The sequence below is a fragment of the Tiliqua scincoides genome, chromosome 4 (genome assembly GCF_035046505.1).
Source record: "Tiliqua scincoides isolate rTilSci1 chromosome 4, rTilSci1.hap2, whole genome shotgun sequence".
Lineage (NCBI taxonomy): Eukaryota > Metazoa > Chordata > Lepidosauria > Squamata > Scincidae > Tiliqua > Tiliqua scincoides.
In genome coordinates, this window is record NC_089824.1 from 45363943 (window position 1) to 45385901 (window position 21959).

Here is a 21959-nt window from a genome sequence, read left to right on the forward strand (position 1 = left end):
ATTGATTCTTTGAGGCTCTTGGATGCTGCTGCTTTACAGATGTGTTGCAGACAGACTCAGGACAGTGGATCAAATGATAATCATGATGGTTGCCAGACTAAGGACACCACTATAACTTGCTGCTCTGTTGCAGAATGCAGTGAAGTTATTGCCATGGCCATATTGTCACCCTTTTATTTGGACTTGTATCATAGCCGTTGCATTAAGTTTTCTTTAAAAATTGTATTTATAGTGTTGTTTCATATTCCAAGCGCTCCTGTATAAGGGCGTCATCTTTATATTGTAGCCGCGGAGGTGCAGGAGAACATTCAAAAGCTAAAATGGCCTTCCTTAGGCTCCTGTCCAATACATGTCTCTCCCATGCTGGATACCTATTCCTGAACAGATCAATTTTAATGACAGATTCTTCAATCCTTGGTGGCCTGGATGAAGGAGTAGAAGGTGCAGTGGGTCTTACTTGAAAGATAGGCATACACCCATCTCTCTCTGCAAATTTCTGATCCCTGTCACTTGTGACACTTCGATTATTAGAAATAGACCTTAAAGTACTTGATGCTACTTCCGGGGGAAGAGTGAAGGCAGCTACAGAGTCCTCACAAGCACAGCTTGGTGACTGCCCAAACCTTGGTCCATTGGGGTGAAAGAAGGCATAGTACATCAGCATAAAAACAATGCCAGTTAAAAAGCTGCTGAACACGACACAGAGTGCCGGTATGGCAAATGCATCAGAAATCAGGGGAGCCTTGTACAGGTACCAAAGAGCACTCAAAGCAGTGTTTTCCAAAAGGATCACAAAATAGTAAATGAAAAGCCTACAGCGTGTCCTTCCCTCCTTGACGTTGAACCAACTAAAGATATAAATTATCCCAACAACCATGTCGAAGACAATCTCTTCCCACTTAGTGATGCAGAATTCCGTCTCACAATGGACAATCCAGAAGGTCATGATACACCAGTGGAGGACTATGAAGATCCCAAAATATAGTTGGAAAACAGAGGCAAAAAGAGCAAAAGTAATCACCCTCGCAGCAATTGTGAAGAAATGCCAGCAAAACTGGATTATGACAGCCATATAACTGATAGGTTTCTTGTCATCACGGGAGTCACGAAGAGCTTTCTGATATGAAGCTAAGGCCCATGCCAAAGATACTAGAGATGCTGCAGCAGTAAGACCTGTAAGGGAGGGAAAAATCATATATTAAATAAAGTAAATGCAGAAAAAGCACATGTACAAATGAGGTTTCATGAAGCACGATAAGTCAACAGCTTTTAGTCTTATTACTAGAGATTATTATTTTACTATTATTTTACTCAGAAGTAGGCCCATTGTGTTCAGTAAGACTTAGGCTGTAATCCTATTTTACTCACCAGAAACAAACACCTCTACTTTATTACACAGCTGGAATATGCTAGTTTGATTATGGGCAGCAAGCTTAACAGCAGCTCCCCTGGTCCTGTAAGAAACAGTGTGCTTCTATTCTCTGAGTAAACCATGCAAATATACACAAGTACAAGAACCATACATGTTATTGTCTGAATGCATGTTGACATGTTTAATTGAACTGTGTAGTGGTGTTTAGCCAGCTGACAAAGGTGTGATTTACCAACCAATAAGGACATCTTTTAAAAAAACAAACTCACAAGATTATTACAATTTCCTTCTTATCTGTCAGCCTGTGCAGCAACTGACTTCCAGCTTCACAAATAACTTTTGCTTTCAGCGGTGGACTGGAACAACACACCTAGGCCATCCCTGAGCATGACCTAGGTTAATGAAGTCATTAGTCCACCCAATTGGTGGAACACCTAGGCATCCATTATGCCTTCTGACCTGGTCAGATGGGCCGGGATGCCCAGTCGACTGGTGCATGTCAACCTCAACAACTGGGGAGAATATGACCTATTGCAGTGGTTGTAAAACTGGTGGGTCATGAACCACCAGTTTGTGTAACGCTTCCCCATCCCTTTAAGGGGCGGGGCAAGGGGAGGGAGGCAGTGATGCAATCCCCAGGATCTTGTCGCTAACGGGAGTGAGGGGGGTGCTTTGCACTTACTGCAAGAAGGCAGGGCTGTGGCAGGCTGCAGGAGGTGCGGGGAGCCCTGCACAGCACCCCCTGATGCTTGGAATATTTGCTAAAAGCGGGTGCAAAGCACTTCCATTTTGCAGGAAGTGCTTTGCGCCCACTTTTAGTGAATGTTCCAAGCCTCAGAGAGCGCTGTGCAGGGCTGCGAAGGGCTCCCTGCACCTCCTGCAGCCCTGCCTACATAACTTGAATGCAAAGCACCCCCCTTCTGGGGATCGTGTCGCTACCCTAGCCCCTCCCCCGTAGGAACTTACTCAGGGAGTAATGCTACCTCAAAGTTTGAGAACCTGTGACCTATTGTTCTTGAGAGTGTTTTATGATTGGTCACAGGGATTAAGAAGAACAAACTAAAAGGGACAGCAAAGTCCATAAAGGAGATTGGATTTGTGGTTGTTGAAGAGGCAGTGTTGCTTGGAAGATGAGGCAAAAGACATAAAAACCAGGAGGTGAACTTGTGACTGATCACTGAAGGAGCTGAAAGAGGGAGAAAGAGCTTAAGTACATTTTACCAGAAGCCACATCTGAACAACAAGGCGGAACTGGCTACTCAGTGACATATTTGGCTGGTGATTCAACCAGAATGTGAGCATCTTGAGGCCTGTGATGTGAGGACCTGAGGGAAGACTTCAGAAAGGAGCTTCTAGAGTCCTAAATCTACCTGAGATGTGGAGTCCGCCTGCTCTCCAGGAAACCCCTCCAGTGCGTAAGGGTGACTGGGGTGGAGACAGGAAGGGGCAAGTGATTACCTACCTTGTTTAGGGAACTGAACTAGTCACAGTCTAGTCATCCTTGAGAGCAGGTAATAGAGTAAACTTATAAGCAACAGAACATCCAAGTAAAAAAAACCCAAACTGTTTATTGTTTTTATAAATGAAATTTATTGTTATAAATAAATGAAATGAAATGTTTTTATAAATGTTTTTATAAATTGTTTTGCTGATTCAATTTAATATCACATTGTGTGATCACTCCTAAAACTATGCTTTACCAGGTTACCATGGGAAAGGTTTTTAGTTTATGGTGTCAACAAGTGATTAGTAAAGGAGCTCATAGTGGAGAAAAAAGGAGAAGAAATTTTTGGAGGAGTCTCTCCCCTGTTACCATTAAAAAGGAATTTCTTTACACATGATTAATATTGGTGGGATTTTAGAATCCCCTCATGGTATTTAAGAACTGTGTAAAGGGGGCTGACAAGATGTGTTGAATTCTGCCCAACCTTGCTGTTTAATAACCCTTCTTGTCCATCAGTGCATTCTCCCCTATTATTCACAATTACATTATCATTTACAGCTGATCAAATCGTTACTATGTGACATCCCCGCCTTCATCTGCTGGTACCACTTTGAAGGTGGACAGTGCCCCACCCCACTCACAGTGGCCATAAGGGCACAAAAGCCCTGAGAGGAGGAGGAGGAAGAGGAGGGATACAAAATAAGCAAGTAAGCAACCCTCCCACACATCTTTTACTGTTGTAATGATTTCCTATATATTATGTCAACAGTTGTGACTTTTGTCGCTATTTAAATTGCATAAATATAGGTCAGCCCTCTTTCCTTTTTAATGCAAAGAATTCTATCGATTGTTAAAATGCTGAGAAATAATTCATATCTTCAGCCTCCCTACAGAATATTTTCATTCATTGTGTGAGGAAAATTGTTTCCCTATAACAAAATCAGAACATAATGCATTCATGCTCCCAGACCCATAGAATTTGGCAACAGTCCTTAGAAAATGTTAATATCTGGTATATGTGTCCATGAGGTATTGCATTAGAAAAATAATATCTGGTATATGTGGTATTGCATTAGAAAATTGCAATACCATAAGGTATTGCATTAGAAAATTGCAATACATTTGCAACAAAAGATATCTGTTTCTAGGTCCATAAGGTATTGCATTAGAAAATTGCAATACATTTGCAACAAAAGATATCTGTTTCCAGGTCCATAAGGTATTGCATTAGAAAACTGCAATACATTTGCAACAAAAGATATCTGTTTCCAGGTCCATAAGGTATTGCATTAGAAAACTGCAATACATTTGCAACAAAAGATATCTGTTTCCAGGTCCATAAGGTATTGCATTAGAAAACTGCAATACATTTGCAACAAAAGATATCTGTTTCCAGGTCCATAAGGTATTGCATTAGAAAATTGCAATACATTTGCAACAAAAGATATCTGTTTCCAGGTCTACAAATTGCTGACTGTGGCACATTCATGTTAAAAAAAACAACTATTGTCTGGAAAGCCCCAAATTATCATTTTTATGGCCCAATCCTAAATGGGCCTGCTGCTAATGTGCATTCTCCTGATGGCAAATGCCTTATGGCAGTTGTAAAAGGTGTTCCAGCAGCAGGTAAACTCTCATACTGCTGGAGAATCAGCAGGAAGGCTAGAGTCTTCCTCCCCACTCGAGAACATTGCTGGCCAAGGCTGGTAGGATGGTGGGATAGGGTGGAGAAGGGTGGGACAGGGGAGGATGGAATGAGGTACGGCTGGGAAGGGTAGATTGGATCCAGGTTAACTAGATAAACTAATTATTTAATCTTGTTGCAGATATCATGTTAATTAGTTGTGGCCATTTATTTCATCAAACATATATCTTCCTTGTATCTGGGAACAATAAATACTTCTCTTGCGATTCAGACTGAAATTGAGTCTTCTGCTGGTGCTGCGTTCAGGAAATCCATTAATGAATGGTGAAAACAACCAGACAGGCATACAGTTTATCTAAGGCAGTGGTTCTCACACATTTAGCACTAGGACCCACCGGGACAGAATGAGAATCTGTCGGGACCCACCGGAAGTGATGTCATGACCAGAAGTGATGTCATCAAGCAGGAAAATTTTTAAATATCCTAGGCTGCAGTCCTACCCACACTTACCCAGGAGTAAGTCTAATTTATGATCACTGTCAAAAGAATATATATAGGTAGCTTGTTAAAAGTATAGGTCTGTAACATTTCCCCAAATGCAGTCACATACCATGGTAGCATCAAGTCTAATATATTAAAAATAAAATATTGAAATGGATGGGGACCCACCTGAAATTGTCTTGCAACCCACCTAGTGGGTCCCGACCCACAGTTTGAGAAACACTGATCTAAGGAAATATATATACAGATCTGATACACGTGAAGACGATTGCTGAGTATGATAAGAAAGAACAGTGCATTCAGGCAAACCCAACAGGTTTAGGCCCAAATTAATCTTCTATGTCATTGACACAAGACATGATTAGGTTTTAAAGAAAAGCTTTGATTATATGCCAACGACAAGATAAGCTGCATTCCACATACAGGTTGACATCTTCAGGACATTACCACGCCTGTTCCCAAAGAAATTATTGGGACACATGGGTCAGTTCAGGCTCAGAGAAAACACACCACTTGTCAAACTGCCTCAAAATCCTATTTATTAAAAGATGTGTATCATGTTTCCGCCAAGCATCATGGAGTCTAGAATGGCTTAGAACAGTGGTTCCCAAACTTTTTAGCACCGGGAAACAGTTTTTAAAACAGTACTATGTTGGCATCCAACTAGCTTTACGAGACTTTTAAAAAAAGTTTTACAATACCAGCTGCTCAAGCCCCTGCTTTTATCATTTTTACTATGGTGGGGGGCTGAATTTTGGAGGCATAATTTAGTTGTCAATAATTTACTTGTCCATAATTGGAAAAATTTCTGGAGGAAAAATCCATTACGGGTTACAAGTCATAAGGGGTATGTGAAACCTCCTGATTTTAGAAATGGGCTACATCAGAATGTCAGATGCAAGACAGGGCACCAGGATGCAGATCTCTTGTTGTCTTGTGTGCTCCCTGAGGCATTTGGTGGGCCACTGTGAGATACAGGAAGCTGGACTAGACAGGCCTATGGCCTGATCCAGTGGGGCTGTTCTTATGTTCTTATGGAGCATTTGTTTGTGCTCTAAGTTCAGATCTAACGATCAGAACCATTCTAGTGGCCTTGTTTTCCCCTTCACCTGGCCTTTGAGAGAATAACTTCTGCCTAATACATGATATCTTGGGTACCCAGACTAATAATACATAGACCATATTCTTCATTCCTAGAGGGTCTCATTAGAAAAAGTGACAACTAGGAAAAAATGGTAAGGAACATCTACCTAAATGAAAAGGAAGCCAACAGATCCTTGAGCCTGTATTTTTAGTTTTCTTGCATAGTGATATAAGCTATGAACCTAAAGCACAATCCACCTAAAGTTTATCACTTTTAAATTGCACTGGGAGAGATTTAGGGTGCATTCCCGAGAACTATTTGCCGTAAAGCATGTTTGGCACCTCCCCGGGAGTAAGCTGGGCTGGCGCATGGAGTTGCGCCAGCCTGCAGAGGCTGATACAAGCCTCCACACCGGCTTCCTCAGCAATTCAAGCCGCTCAAGCCACTCTGCTCTCCTCAAATGTGTGCCATCTCAGGAGGTGGCATAAGTCTGAGGAGACCCATAGGGGCAAGGGCACCTTACCTGGAAGTAAGGGGAAAATTTTCGCCTTCCCTCTGTCTGAGCTGCTTTGGGCCCCTATCCCGTGCTGGATACAGTGCAAGCCTCTTGGCTTGCCTGTTCCAGCACAGGTTAGGATTGCGCCCTTAAGCATGTTTAAACTTCTCCTTGAAAACAATGGAACTTGAAACATTAAAGAGTCTTGTAACATCTTGAAGACTAACACATTTATTTCTGCATTCCCTAGTGTCCATTTTTCAAAAGGGAAGCCCAGAATTCAGATCTCATTTCATTATTATATTTAGAGCCCTTTGTCAACCTACACAATTCAGTGCCACTGACACAGCCTCCGCTGCATCCCATGGACTGGCTGGGGACCAGGTCAGCAAGGAGAAAAGAAAATTTTTACTTACCTCCACTGCTGCTACCTGGTCCCCTGTGAGATGTATGCCAGTTACTTTGCTGGTGTAAATCTGTTAGGTTCAAGGGGGCATGTCAGGCCTGGGATGGGGTTCCAGATCTTGCAGTTGCTACTTGTGCTGTGTTCAGCACCCCACCTGTCCCCACTCTTGGCTGCCAGAGCAGCTAGGGCAATGGCAGCCCATGTGTTATAACAGCAGAACACAAGATCCATCACAGCACAAGGACAGGATTGAATGGTAATTCTTTACAAAGAATTACCCATCTCCTTATGGAGTTACATGATGCAGAAATTGTTTTTTTTTTAATTAAAGCTGTTTAAAAAAAAATTATGAATTAAAAAAATAAAAAATATAAAAAGCAACAAAAATATAAATATATATTTATAAAAATATAAATATATATTTATAAAAATATAAAAGCAACATATATAAATATAAATATATATATATTTATAAAAATATATATTTATAAAATAAAATATAAATATAAATATAAATATAAAAATATATATTTATAAAAATATAAATATAAATATAAAAATATATATTTATAAAAATATAAAAGCAACAAAAATCCATGTAGTGCTAGAAAAGAGACAAGACAACTGGTTAATGATTTTAATTAAACCAGTAAATGCCTGCTGAAAAGCCACATTTTCAGCTGAAGGTGAAAAATCAGTAACAAAAGGGGGAGTTGAGGCTCACAGGGCATAGAATTCCACAGGGCATAGAATTCCACTGGGCAAACTCATGACAGGGAACATGGGCCTTGAGATATTTTGGTCCCAAGCCATGCAGTGCTTTAAGTGTAATAACCAGCACCTTGAGTTGAACTCAGTAAGCTGTAGTATGTTGGTAACTTTAGAATTCCAGAGATTTGGATATTTTTGGTCAATGTGATAACCTTAAGGTAAGCCCTTCGAATTAGTGGTGGTTATCACTGTTGCCACCATTTTTCCCCAATAGGGAGAGCTCTGGGTGTAGGAAAAAACACTTACTTTGGAAGTGTGACAAAGATGGTTAATTTACCACAAGTATATGGACCAGTAATCTTGTTGAATACAGTGAAGCAGTGGTTCTCAAACTGGTGGGTCGTGACCCACCAGTTTGTGTAACACTTCCCCTGTCCCTTTAAGGGGGAATCCTGGGGATCATGTCGCTAAGGGGGGGGCAAGGAGGGTGCTTTGCACTTACTTCAAGAAGGCAGGGCTGCAGGAGGTGTGGGGAGCCCTGCGCAGCCCTGCACAGCGCTCCCTGAGGCTTGGAACATTCACTAAAAGCAGGCGCAACGGTTTTGCAGGAGGTGCTTTGCGCCCACTTTTAGTGAACATTTCAAGCCACAGGGAGCACTGTGCAGGACTGCGCAGGGCTCCCTGCACCTCCTGTAGCCCTGCCTTCTTGAAGTAAGTGCAAAGCACCCCCCCCCCCGCCCCCTTAGTGATGCAATCCTGGGGATCACATAGATGCCCTAGCCCAGGGGTGCTCAATAAGTCGATCCCAATCTACCAGTCGATCGCCAGGCAAAATGAGTGGATGGAAGGCTTCTCTCCCGTCCACGCATTCTTGGGAGTGAGATCCGCCCTGGGAGTGAAGCATCCCTGGGAGTGAGCCCCGTCCTGGGAGTGAGTAGCCCTGGAGTGAGTAGTCTACTGGGGCTGACTCGTGAGTAGTCCTGGAGAGGAGCCGCTGGCAGGCTTCTCTCCCGTCCACGCATCCCTGGGAGTGAGCCCCCGTTGACTCTCCTGGGGATGACTTACCTTTCCCCTGTTTTTGCACTGGTATGTATGGAGATCTGCCCCCCCCCCCCCAACTTCCATCTGTTGGTTCTGTGTGCAAGGGGTTTTGCACTGGTCTTGCTGTGATGCCTATATAGAGATCTTCCCTCCCCCACACCTTTCCCTTGTTTTTGCACTGGTCTGTATAGAGATCTGCTCCCCCCCCCCCCCCACACACACACACTTGTATTGGAATCGAGGAAGATCTGGTGGGGAGGTAGATGTGGTGTCAGCAGTGGCCCCTTTAAGGGTAAGGCCTGGGCATCCAGCAGAGTGTGCTGCACAGCTGCAGCCACTTGAAGGCAATAGGGCCCTCAGGGATATAAGAGCACCTGAAGCAGGAAGGGCTCCACTTATTTATGTGAGTCAGCCTTTTCCTACATGAAGATCTTTAAGTCCAAGTACTGTTCCACCATGACTGATGAACATTTGGAAGTGTGCTTGAAGCTGGCTGTCAGCAGCTGCTATCCGGACTATGCATCCTTGGCTGATTCACTTCAGTGCAAGTCATCAAAGTAAACTCAAGTAATTACAAAAAATGTTTACAGTTAATTATGTTGTGTTGCGCAATATTGGCTCATGCGGTTACGCAAGGTACACCAACATACATTGTACACATAAATGTTATATGTTATGATGGCATGAACATTGTAAAAAAACTCTGGTAGATCTCTGGGCCTTGCTGGGTTTCAAAGTAGCTCTCAAGCCAAAAAAGTGTGAGCACCCCTGCCCTAGCCCCTACCCCTCAAGAACTTTGAGGGAGTAAAGCTCTCTCAAAGTTTGAGAACCTCTGCAGTGGAGAAAAGACTATCACTAGAGGCAGCATAAAAGAGAATGAACCAGACAATCACTTGATCCCACTGCAAGCTTTGTTATATTGTTGAATATAAAATATATATAACATTATATAATATTGTTATTGTTATTATATTATATATTGTAATATAATACTGTTATATATGTGTGTGATTATATATATATATATATATATATATATATATATATATATATATATATATAGTTGAATATAATATTGTTGAAATCAATGGTAACAACAAGCAATAAAAATATTGTTAATCCTTTCCACTCTGACTCAAATTAATTTGTCCAAGAAATGTCTCACTACTGATAAAAATCTTAAATTCAAGGGTGATTAAACACCCCTAGGTAAACTGAGCATCATTTTAAACACATTTCTATTAAGTGTTCACTGCCAAGGCAAAGTTCTTGGGCGAGAGGGATTGTGCTGGCACTGGATTACTCAGGTATACAAGTTTTTGTAATGAATCCAGGGATAATCCTTGCATAATGACTGCTCCTTTACCTTCACCTGACTGGTCTGTATCACCATACTATTAATTGCATTTTAACAGTGGTTAAATAATCATGCTAGGGAGCCTGTTTTCTTAGAAGCTAATTCTAAGTGCTGCTGCTGACCTACAAGGCCCTAAATGGTTTAGGCTCTAGGTACTTGAAGGCCCACTTCCCTTCATGTGACTCTGCCCATCCCATGTGGTCATCTTAGGTCACCATGCTGCAGGCACTGTTGCCTTCTGACGTTTTGCAGGGATGACAGGAGACAGGGCTTTTTCTGTTGGGGAGCCTGGCCTATAAAATTCTTTCCCCCTGGAATTTAGGACAGCCCCTTTCTTGCTGGCCTTCCATAGGGATCTTAAAATATTTCTATTTCATCTTGCTTTAAATTAGGACTTGTGGGCTTGTTTTATTATTTTTTATGGTTTTGGGGCTTGTTTTGTCTTGCACTATAGTATTTTTCGCTGATTATTGATTCTATTGTAAGTTTTCTCTTGATTCATCTATATATGGCCTTGAGATCCTGCAAGGGTGGAAAGGTGGGATACAAGTTTTTAAAATAAATAAGTAATCATATTAGGTCAGCTACATTATCCTACAACCTTTCAGGGTGGAACTGCAGGTAGGAAAAGAATGTGGGTTGTCTAACTTATTCCCAAAAAAACTGTAGAACGTCACTATAAAAACATATCAAATTTTGACTTAGGTTTCCCTCTAGTGACTTCCATCTAGTACAAAAGTATTTCCAAATTGGACAAATAGAATAAAAGACCTGGTAAAAGTGAAAACTGAAAGAGCTAGTATTCCTGTATAGAAGGGATGCTGAAAGGTGCAGTTAGCTAACAATGGGATTCAAAAGGCAAGTCAAGGAAGATTTTGGAAAGACTAGTTTAGCACTGGGCTCTTTTTAACTGCTCAGGTGAAAAAGCTGAATGGATCAGAAAATCAGAATGCTTTGAAGAAGAGCCTAGTGATGTCACAAAACTGCCATTCCTTGAAAAAGTAGGGAAAAAATGGAAAAGGTTTAGTGCCAGCAGCAGTCAAAAAAATAGCCTGAGATTAACCATTGCCAACCATTAACCATTGCCATCCATACAAGAAAAAATGGGGAGAAAACTGGAAAAACAAGGTCATTTTTATTTAAAGGGGCAGCCCTACTCCTCACACTAATGCACGCATAGCATGATTATTTGCTTGTGGGTGAATATTTATGTGTAGGTCTCTGAAAGGCTGGCCCATCCATGCGACCAGCTGAAGTGGTCACTCCAGGTAGCAGACTGGTGGCAGCTGTTGGAGAAATTAATAAAAGATTGATACAAACCAAACTGAGGTGAGAAAGACTGACAAGCTTTATTGGTAGTGCGCAGCTATAGATCCTAAATGACTCACAAGGATCTGATCCTGATTTGAGACATTATTTGATGTTTTAACTTAAAGCTCTTTGCATAGAGCCCAAAATAACTTGTCAACTCAAACCTACAAAAATCAAAATGTTAACAAGAAGTTAAAGTTAAAACGGCAGTTTAAAAATTAAGAAAGAAAAAACAACCGCTCTGAATACACTCTGGCAGTGAAAGCCCAGTAGGAGGTCTTCCTCCAGACAGTTCTTGCAGTTTTTCTCTAAGAATGGATGCAGACTGTTAGTCATAGTTTGCCTGCCTGCAGGCTGTCTGCTGGTCACAGAATAAGACAAAAGTTAGGCTGCAACAGGTCAAATGAAAAGAAATCAAACACAATTGATCAAAACATTTGTCACCATTAGTTCCTACTAAGGGTCTCCTCACAGGTACCTTTAAGCTACAGATCTCAGACCTCCTACTTGCCTCCACTGCTCCTCCTTGTCCTTCTACCCCCTGAATTGGAAAAGGAAGACAGAGAGGAATATGAAACTATTCTCCTATTGCAGTTAATGGAAGCTGATTGTATGAGTGGTGTGCATGTGTGTCAGTTTGTACCATTCAAATCAGGGGAACAGAAGAAAGGGTTAATTCAACTTCCCTCATGCTGTGATCAATCCAATGTTGGACCCTCTGCAGCTGCTTTTAATACTAAAAAAAACTGACCCATTGGGAGATTTGGAACTTCTGTACCATGTGATGTTTGGCTCATGTTTCTCCAAATCTCCCTGATGGCTGTGGCTGACATTGAAGAAAGTACAGGTGGCCCTGAGTATCTGCAGGTTTGGTGACAGCAAATATGAATATCCCGGGGTTCCAAACCTGTGGGGTGGACCACCTGATGCCCTCCAAACCCGACTGGAGCTGTGCTCTTGTCAGGTCCGGAGGGGCTTCTGAGGGTTGGAGACACAGCGCGCGGCCTCCCTGACCCTCAAAAGACTTTCTGAGGCCTTCAGTGGGTCGAAAAGCATGAGTTCTGGTTTTCAGTTGAAAACCAGAAGTCATGCTTTTCAGCCCTCAGAAGGCCCTCTGGACATGAACAGAGCACAGCTCTGGCTGGGTTCAGAGGACTTGGTGTCCCATCCCCAAATCCACAAGAATTCAATCCTCCAAGGATTTTGGTATCTGCGGGGCTTCCAGGAATGGCCACAGGATTAGGCTGTCAGAGTGGTCTTTTGTACAGCCATGGAAAGGGAAGGGAAAGGACCTGCAGAACCTGGTATGGAGGCATGGATAGCAGGTTAAGGAAGACAGCACATGTATCCATGTGTCCTTATCTTCCTGATCACATGAGATTTTCTATAGGTGGCCAGACTTGTTTAACGTAAGAACCACATATGATAAAATTCAAATGTTTGCAAGTCAGTTTCAGTTTCAGTACCTTTATTGGCATACAGTTAAAAGATCTTTAAACACTTTCATACAGCTAATAAAAAAAAATGTATGCAAGTTATTAGCTGTATGATTGCAAGTCACAACTTTTTAGTTTCTTTTCTTACTGTCACTGTAAAAGCTACTGAAATTTTGGTTTAAAAACAAAATCTCTGGTTGTTACACCATTTTCACTTGAGAGATCATATCCTAAAGCCATAGTGCAGTGCTGCAGAAAACCAGCAGAGGGACAAACTCATCCAACGCTACTTTTCTTCCATTGTGACAAAACCAAAGCCTTATAATATGCTTTTGGGCCATTTTCAGAGACAGTTATTGCATAGTAACAAAAACTCAATTGATGCTGAACTAAACCATAGCAAAGGCTAGTAAAACAATATTACTATTACATAATGTGCATTTAACACTATAATCAGCCATTTGCATTCACTGGAGCAGCACACAGGTAGGTTTTATATGATATTTTGACCCACAGAGGTAAATAAAAGTCAACTCAGAATAGTCAAAATCCACAGCTATTTATGGACTCAAACCTATTAAGGAATAATACTGATTTATAATGGCTTCAGAGTTTGTATGTTTGATTTCTTTTCACATATCAGGAAGTCTTAGGTACTTGAACATGTGAGGTTTGACTGAGATTTAAGCTCTTCTCACATGTATTAATGGTTAGCTTTTCTTAATGCAGAATAGAAGAAAGCAAAAAGACATTTGTACTGTGCTTATGCAATCTTATCAATCAAGATTTTCCAATCAACTTAAGCAAAAACCACAGTAAGCTGCTACAAAGGAAGGAGAAGGGCAAAATTGGTTCAACACCTAGGAGTTAGCAATAACCCCACTGCTTTGTTCTCATAAGAAATCTTTGTTCTTCATAAGAACATAAGAAGAGCCCTGCTGGATCAGGCCAAAGGCCCATCTAGTCCAGCTCCCTGTATCTCACAGTGGCCCACCAAAGGCTTCAGTGAGCACGCAAGACAACAAGGCACAAGCTATGTTCTGGTGCTCTCCCCTGCAACCGGCAATCTGAGGTAGCCTACCTCTAAAACCAGGATAAAACTTGCATATATATACCATGACTTGTAACCCATGATGAACTTTTCCTCTGGAAATTTGTTCAACCCCCTCTTAAAGCATCTAGGCAAGATGCCTATATTACCACATCCTGTGGCAAGGAGTTCCACAGACAAATTACACACTGGTTAAAGAAATATTTTCTTTTTTCTCTCCTAACTCTTCCAACACTCAATTTTAGTGGCTGTCCCCCAGTTCTGGTGTTATGTGAGAGGGAAAAGAGCATCTATGTATCCACTCTATCCATCCCCTGCATAATTTTGCATGTCTCAATCATATCCTCCACCTCTTTTCTAGACTGACGAGCCCCAAACGCTGTAGCCTTTCCTCATAAGGGAGGCGCCCCAGCTCAGTAATCATTTTGGTTGCCCTCTTCTGCACCTTTTCCATTTCCACTATATTCTTTTGGAGATGTGGCGACCAGAACTAGACACAATACTCTAGGTGTGGCCTTACCATCAATTTGTACAACGGCATTATAATATTAGCCATCTTATTCTTAATACCTTTTCTAATGATCCCAAACTTGGAATTCTTACTGGTCAAATAGACATTGGCCTGCTAGTTTCTTTGCTGCTACCACATAGGTTAGGAAGCCTGGATGGGCTCTTTTGGGAAACCTCTCTCCCAGAGCAATAAAGAACCCTTAAATCTCTTCTTGGGGGGAGGGGGGAACAGTAGTATATTATGATGGTCTGAAAGGCACTGCAACCTACTGAGGATACTGAAGGGCACTGAACCATGTTCAACCCCCAGTGTACATGGATCAGGTTGGTAAAACAGTAAAACTACAAGAAGTTTGTTAAGGGATTGAAGAAACAAATAAAAACATATAAAAAAAAAGGAGGGATTTGCAAAGGGATCAAACGAGGCCTGTACTGGAAAAAAACCCAAACAGGTACAACAAAGTCAGATATGATTTTGGTTGACAAAGGTTAAAATGCAAGCGGCAAATAAAGAACATTTTCTGATGCAGTTAACTGAACACTGTTCCTGTTCTAGATTACTCATGCTGTTTCAGAGCATAGTTTATATGCTCATGCTGTTCTATCTAGTTGTTTGATGCTGCAAGTTGAGTGGGTATGAAAGTTGAGTGACCAATGACATCATCAACCCCAGAGTTTATACAGTCATGCACAAGAACGTCTCTGTATAAAACAGCTGCTGTTTTAGGGAAACCTGCCCAGGGCAAGGGGCAAATAGAACCCTGGGGGTCATCAACCATTCAGTTAGATGGGCCTATAATGAACATATGGATCAGATGGACCAATGAAAAACAACAGGGCTAGCCAATATCTGTTAATTAAGCTGAATCCAGACATGACAATCCTCAACCAACAAACTGACATAATGCTTGCAAAGCAAATGCCAAAGATGTTTTCAGTTCTGGCACTAGACACATAAAGGACAATCTTAAGAGGAGATACACAAGGGGAGCCTGTCTGGAAGAAAACAGGTACTACTGTTGGCAGTGCTGAACTGTTGGTATGTTCTTGATGGGTCATTATTAATATTTCAGTTTTGTCAAGGCTGCAGCTTTTCTGGGTACCCTACATAAACAGGATGTCTGAATCAGCCCAAAAAACCTTTTTTTGATAGTACAGAAATGTCAGAAGCAGCACAGTGACAGATCTTGTATATATGTTCTATGCTGCTCACTTTGCTGCCAGTGAAGCAAAATGTCACATTGAGTGGGTTCTATACATGACTAGATTCACATGGTACCTCTATTTTCAAGAACTAGGACATATATAGTCAGCAGATAGGCAAAGGAGGACAATAAAAGGCATTCAATCCATAGACAGGAGCAGAACACAGTGGCTTCTATCAATCAACTCATACAATGCAGACATTAGCATGGCACAGTAGTAGCACTGATGATGGGTGAGTAGAAATCCAAATCAGACAGAGATGACAAATCATTTATTGCCCCCTTTATTTGGGGGGACATAATGCTCGCCCTTTCACTTTCCACATTAATCAATGTGACATAGCCTTGCAGTAATGTACTGTATTGTTACATGCATATGCCCCACCACCACCACTCTGAGCAATGAGAAGGTCTAGGGGTAGAGCCCCCCAGAGTCTGGCTTCCTTTAGAGGAGAGAGTGGTAGAGGCTTTGTAACATTTGCTTTCTTTACAAACATTCAGGCAGAGCATTGTATGGAGACAGATAGATAGATAGAACATGCCTTAACAGCAATAAACAGGCTCCATCCATTTTACAGGCACTTCTGCATTTAAAAGGTAGCTTGGCTCTTGGCTTATCCTCTCCCTTTCATTGCAGCCTCTGCCTCAGATTCAATCTGCCCTGTCTGTTCTAACCAAGAAACTGCCAGCCTGTCGCTGTTTCCTTTGTTCTCTTTACAAACCAATCAAAAGGGTGGGTGGGAATGACTTCACATTGTTACCTCAGTCCTGCTTCTTTCAGGTTCTGTAGATGCAATTCAGAAGCTTCTCCTTGAAGCCTCTCATTACCATTAGCAGGTCATTAAGAAACACTAATTAGCTTCTTGAAATATTAGCCTTAAGAAAGCAACAGCTGACCAGCATTCTCAACTGCTAACCTGTTACAATGTGAGCAAATATTCTTCTATGGAACTATTTTTCAGAACCATTCAAGGAGAGGCAAACCATCCGAATGTCTTAAGACCTACTCTATGCTGCCAGTGAAGATTGTGATTGGCAGTCTCAAGGGGTTTGCTAAGTTGCAAGCATGAGAAAAGGAAGCCAAGGCTGCCTTTGCAGCACCTTGGAATCAGTTCATGGAAAGAGATAAACAAAGGCTCCAGCAGCTTGCTTAGCATGTATGCTGCTACTGGTACAGTCATCCACACCCCTGACACTCTACTGCCATCCTGTGCCAACACATACATGTGGCCAAACCGCCAAAGGAACTGGTAAAAGGGATCACACTAGTAGGAAGGAGTCCAAAATTAGCCTGGAACAGAAATAAAAAGAATCATGCAATCAGGTTCAGACAAGACAGGTTGACTCCTAAGATGTTGCTAAACCTGTGCACCCTTTTTTCTTTCCTTGGCACCTGTAGTAGCATGTGCACACCCCAAACTACCTCCTCTGCCTCTGGTTCAAAGGATGGAGGAAGTGGCAGGGATGGTGAGGGGAACTAGGGGCAGAAAGCAATCAGAGTGGCAGTTACTACCTCCTCCCACTTTGACCTCCTTCACCTTCTCCTCCAGCTCTACCACCATGGTCCCTGGCAGCAGCATTGGAGACAGGATCCTCAACCTGCCTGCTCACTGTTCCTTCTTTACCTATTCCTTCAATCAGCCATTCTGTTATGAAACAGAGCAGTAGATTAACCCCTAGAAAAATTCCCTCCCCCCTTTGGAAGTGGAATAAGGGCAGGCTATTCATTCTAAAACCTTCCTTTCTTGCGTAGTGCGGCTTCTATGAGCTTCCTTGTTCCAGTTCTACTTTTCCGATCCATGTTAGAACAGAGGATCAAAGCAAGGATGGAAGAGGTATGTGGGGCAAATAGAGTCAGGGTGAGAAGGTTGTGAAAGTGGTAAGTGGGCCCAGAGTACTGCCTGTAATCATCTGCCACTCAAAGCAGCTGTTTCACCTTGCTTCATAGGAGGCCAGACCCTGAAGATGATGGGAGTCCAGGTTGTGTAGATCAGGGGTGGACAAAAGATAACCAGGATCTACTGATGGATCTCTGACTGAGTTGCAGTAGGTCAACAAGGATAGATCAGCAACTTTCAGTTGTTGTTATAATAGTAACAACAGAAATACTTCTGTCCCCCAAACAACAACAAAATTAATGCCACTGAAGTGAGAAATTTGGGGAAAACCAAGGTTGCACCCTGCACATGCCTGATTTCATCTGATCTTGGAAGCTAAGCAGGGTCAGGTCTGGTTAGTACTTGGATGGGAGACCACCTGGGAATACCAGGTGCTGTAGGCTTGTACCATAGTCTTTTGAGACTGAAGATTGCCAACCATGAGTGTGAGTTCAGTTTCTGGACTGAAAACAAATTCCCAAGCAATCTAGGAGTAAGTCTGCTCCCCTGGGCTGCTAATGTGCACTAGCTTCAGCTGCTGGAGTTTGGGGGTGGGGTTCTAGAAAAAAGCAAATGAATCATGCAAATCATCCCTGCTGCAGACAGCTTCTTTTTCTATTCCTTTCAGTATCAAGAAGGAAAATCAAAAAGGTTTTTAACAATGAATTTTGTTAAGGTAAGCAACTGCAGTGGCCTCAGACATTGCCCTTTGAGCCTGCAGCAGCATAAAGCCAGCAAAGGGCTAAGACTGACCAGCCCCATAAATAAATAAAATTAATAATAATAATAATAAAGTGAAGCTGGAATTCAAAGCTTGTGAAAATGATCCTTCAGTCTGTCATATTGTTAGCTAAATGTAATCCTGGAGCACAGTGTGAGAAACCAGATAAAACCTCTAGAAAACAGGACAACAAAAGTTTTGAATATACAAAGCCTAGACTAGCAGGTTTACTTACAATCATTTTTGTTCAAAGCATAGCTGGTTTGTAGCTATAGTCTATCATCCATCCATACAACATTCACATGTGCAGATGCCAGGGGCTTGAATATGGATGGTTATATCAGCCTTATACATCATACAGCAGGTTCTTCACAAATATTTTGGTGACCTACAATACTGCATAGTTACTAGTTGCCAGTTGGTCTGCACCCCTCACTCAAGTCCGTGTTTCCTATAAAAGAGGGAGATTCCAAGATTCTCCTCCGTATGTGTATTTATTTGAAGATATACTCAAAAGAAATGCAACATACATCAAGCCTGAATTTCCCGCTGATGCAGCTGTGCCACAAAGGCACATGCGATATCCAGCAGGGAGGGGGTGGCTTGGGAGGGCAGAGGGTTAATTCTCCTTACCTCTCTGTAAGCCTCCCATTTGCCAATGGGTCTCCTGGGATCTGTGCCAGCTAAGGAGCTCCTTAGCTGGCACAGGTCCAAGGAGAAGAAATGGGCGGGGAGCATTCTGAAAGACAGCCTGATCCTCATAGGATGCTGGACACCCACCAGTGGAGGTGAGCCAGCACAGGTGGTTGGAGGGAGACAGGGTGGGGTGGGTGAAATGGGGGAAGGAGTAGAGTGGAACAGGTTGGTGACAATTTGGGGAAGAGGGGGTAGGATTAATGATCAGGCCTGGTAGGGGGGATAGGATCAATGGAGCACACTGAATCCAGAGCCTCTTCCCAGGCCTGATCCTCCTTCATGGAGCACTGTGAGCTTGTGCCATTGATTGAGCTACTGCAGGTCGAAGTTGCCTCAAAAGGGTTGCTGTGGCTTACCCCAGGGCAAGGGGACAAATGTCCCTTAACCCAAGACCTCCAGCAGCTGCATTGCTGCATTGGGATTTAGGTAGGATTGAGCTGAGTTCAGTGGAACGTACTCCCACGAATGTGTAAATAGGATAATAGCCTTATTTTGCTTTATTTTGTAACATGTATTTCTGTTATTAGATAAACCATACTGCAAACAATTTGAGAGAAAAGTGGCATATATAAATATTCTTAATAATAATAAAAATGATTAATACAAAAATGTCAAAATGTGCTAACCCCACTTTGATAATTCTTACCAAATGCAAAATGCTTAAAACTCATATATAGAGGTGTTTGTCTTTCTATTTGGTTGCTTTTCAAAGTGCTGCCTGACACATGAGTACATGCATGTGAATAGTGCAGGCTGCATGCCAGGTGAGCATGACCCAGGTCAGTATTGCAGTGCTTTGCTCAGGTTGAGGACAATGACATACCAGGCACCACAGGGCTTGCCTTGGATGAAGGCCTTGCCTTGAAAAACTCCATGACAAGCCATGCTGTGCTTAACCTGTCCGATCAAATTTGTAAGTAATGCCACATCCTGGGAGCTCCCTGAATCTGAGGTAAACAAGACGATTCATGGTTACAAAAACGTGCCTTCAGCTTCGTCTTCCCTCACCAGCTCCATTAGAAACAGTTGCATGACACACTTTTGAATGCATGATGACTACAAGTGTACGTTGCCTTCCAGGACAGCACAGGCCAGATCAGTGCCATGGTTTTTAATTTGGATTGATGGAAAGGTGTCTCAGATCCTACAAGCCCAAGGAGTCTATTTTATAATTGTGTTAGGGGAGGCCTGAGATAAGCCCCAGGTTTCAAATGTGTGATTCTCCCTAACTGATCCATTTAGCAGCACAATCCTATCCCCGGCAGCTCCACCAGGTGCAGCGGCTCCAAAATAGCTACTGCTGCATCCAATAGCACCACTGGAGCTGCCAGAGGCCTCCTTGGGGGAAGGGACTTTCATCCCATTTCCCCAAGTAAGGGTGCAGGAGCAGCAATGGATCTCCTCCATTCTGCACTAGCTATTTTGCCGGTGCAGACTGGAGAAACTCCATGTCAGGTTTTTCAGACTGACACAGAGCATAGGAACCGGTGGAGCCCTGCTCCACCGGTCCCACTCTCTCCTACCTGGGTAAGAGCTCCAGGTGGTGGGGAGGGCATCAGGGACAGGGGCAGGCATCCAGGATGGAGGGAAGGCAGGGCGAGGAACTGGGCTGGAAGGGGGTGGGACCACTGGAGCTCTGCTCCATCTGGCCCTGCACTCCGTGTCAAGTCAGAAGGCCTGACACAGAGTCTCTCAAATCTGCAAAATAGCAAAAAGCAAAAAAGCTGGCAAAATAACCAGCACAAACTTGAGAAGCCCCATTGCGGGGCTTGGGTCTTTCCCTGGGGGAAGGGAATGAAAGTCCCCTTCTCCAGAGGAAACTTCTGGCAGCTGTCACAGGATGCAGTGGTAGCCACTTTGGCACAGCACCTCCTTTAGAACTGGCCTGTAAGATTTTGGACAGAAGAGAAGCCTTTGCAAATTCTGCAACCTATCATCAAAGTTGCCAGGAACTGAACACAGGGCATTATGCACGCAAGAAATGTACTGTCATTGGCTGTGCAGCTGAACTGAAGGAAGCAGAAGCAAAGATAAGCTTTGTCTTACCAAAGGTTATAGTGAAAGATCCTGGCTGAAGTTCTCCCTTTGGATGCTGTCAAACTTTTGCTGACTGGCTGTGTGTGTGTCTCTGTGTGCGTGCATAGGTACAAATCTGTGCTGTGTATGTGGCAGGAATTGTGTGGTAAAACTAATAAGGCCTGTAGTTTGTGAGCAACGGAGTGTGTAATGAAGTTATGATCCTGGAAGGCTTGGAAGGGTAGAACTAAAATGTGACACGGCAAAGTATTTTAAGCTGATGATTAATTTGTTGGCATTTCCTTCTGTAAAAGAAACACTGGAGTGCTAAGAACTCCATTACTATTTCACTATGCAAAGGGAATCTCTTCCTAAGAACTCGGTTATTCAGTGGTGTTTTCCTCTTGTTTCAGGTGCATACCCATTGGTGCATACCCATCTTGCTTCAGATGCACCCATTGGTGCATACCCATTTTGTTTAACAGAGAAGAAAGACTGAAGAAAATGGTATAAACTTTCCCTGACAGCTCTCCATACTCAGCACTCGTGGTATTAAGAGGAGATAATAGTGGCCTTCAACAGCTTTCCAGGGGTTATTCAGGAAGTAATTTAGGAGGTTAATCAGGAGGGGTTATTTCACATTGCTCACATTGTGAGCATACTGCATTCTGCGCTGGGGGGAGCAGTCACAGAGGCCTCCTCAAAATAAGGGAATGTTTGTTTCCTTGCTTTGGTGCTGCATTGGCACTGAAATGTTGGATAGGATTGGTTCCTCAACAAAAGTGACATGATGGCATTCCAGAGTCCTTTTTCTTCTTTCCAAAGAGAGTGATGCTTCTTTCTCTAGAGTAGACAGAAGTTTTCCGAGAAGGAGAAGAAAGTGATTTACTCTGGCAGCATTCTTATGAAAAAGAACTTCAGGAAGAAGGCTATGCACTCGAGGAGACAATAACTGCTCCCATCTCACATTGTTCTTTTCTATTTGAGAACCAGAGAGCTAGAGTTCATAAAATAAGCTGAAATACCTAAGTATTTAATTTATTTATTAGCATGATAAACTAACATACCAAAGCTAATCA

At 42.6% G+C, this 21959-nt stretch overlaps 1 protein-coding gene across 1 annotated transcript in view; it reads right to left on the reverse strand.

The window, feature by feature from the left end:
* Positions 1-226: 226 nt before the first annotated feature.
* XKR4 (XK related 4) overlaps positions 227-21959 on the reverse strand; it is a 187562-nt gene continuing 165829 nt past the window's right edge. The window contains exon 3 of the mRNA XM_066625831.1: positions 227-1173. Coding sequence (XP_066481928.1) covers positions 227-1173 — 947 coding nt within the window. The remainder of the gene's footprint in view (positions 1174-21959) is intronic.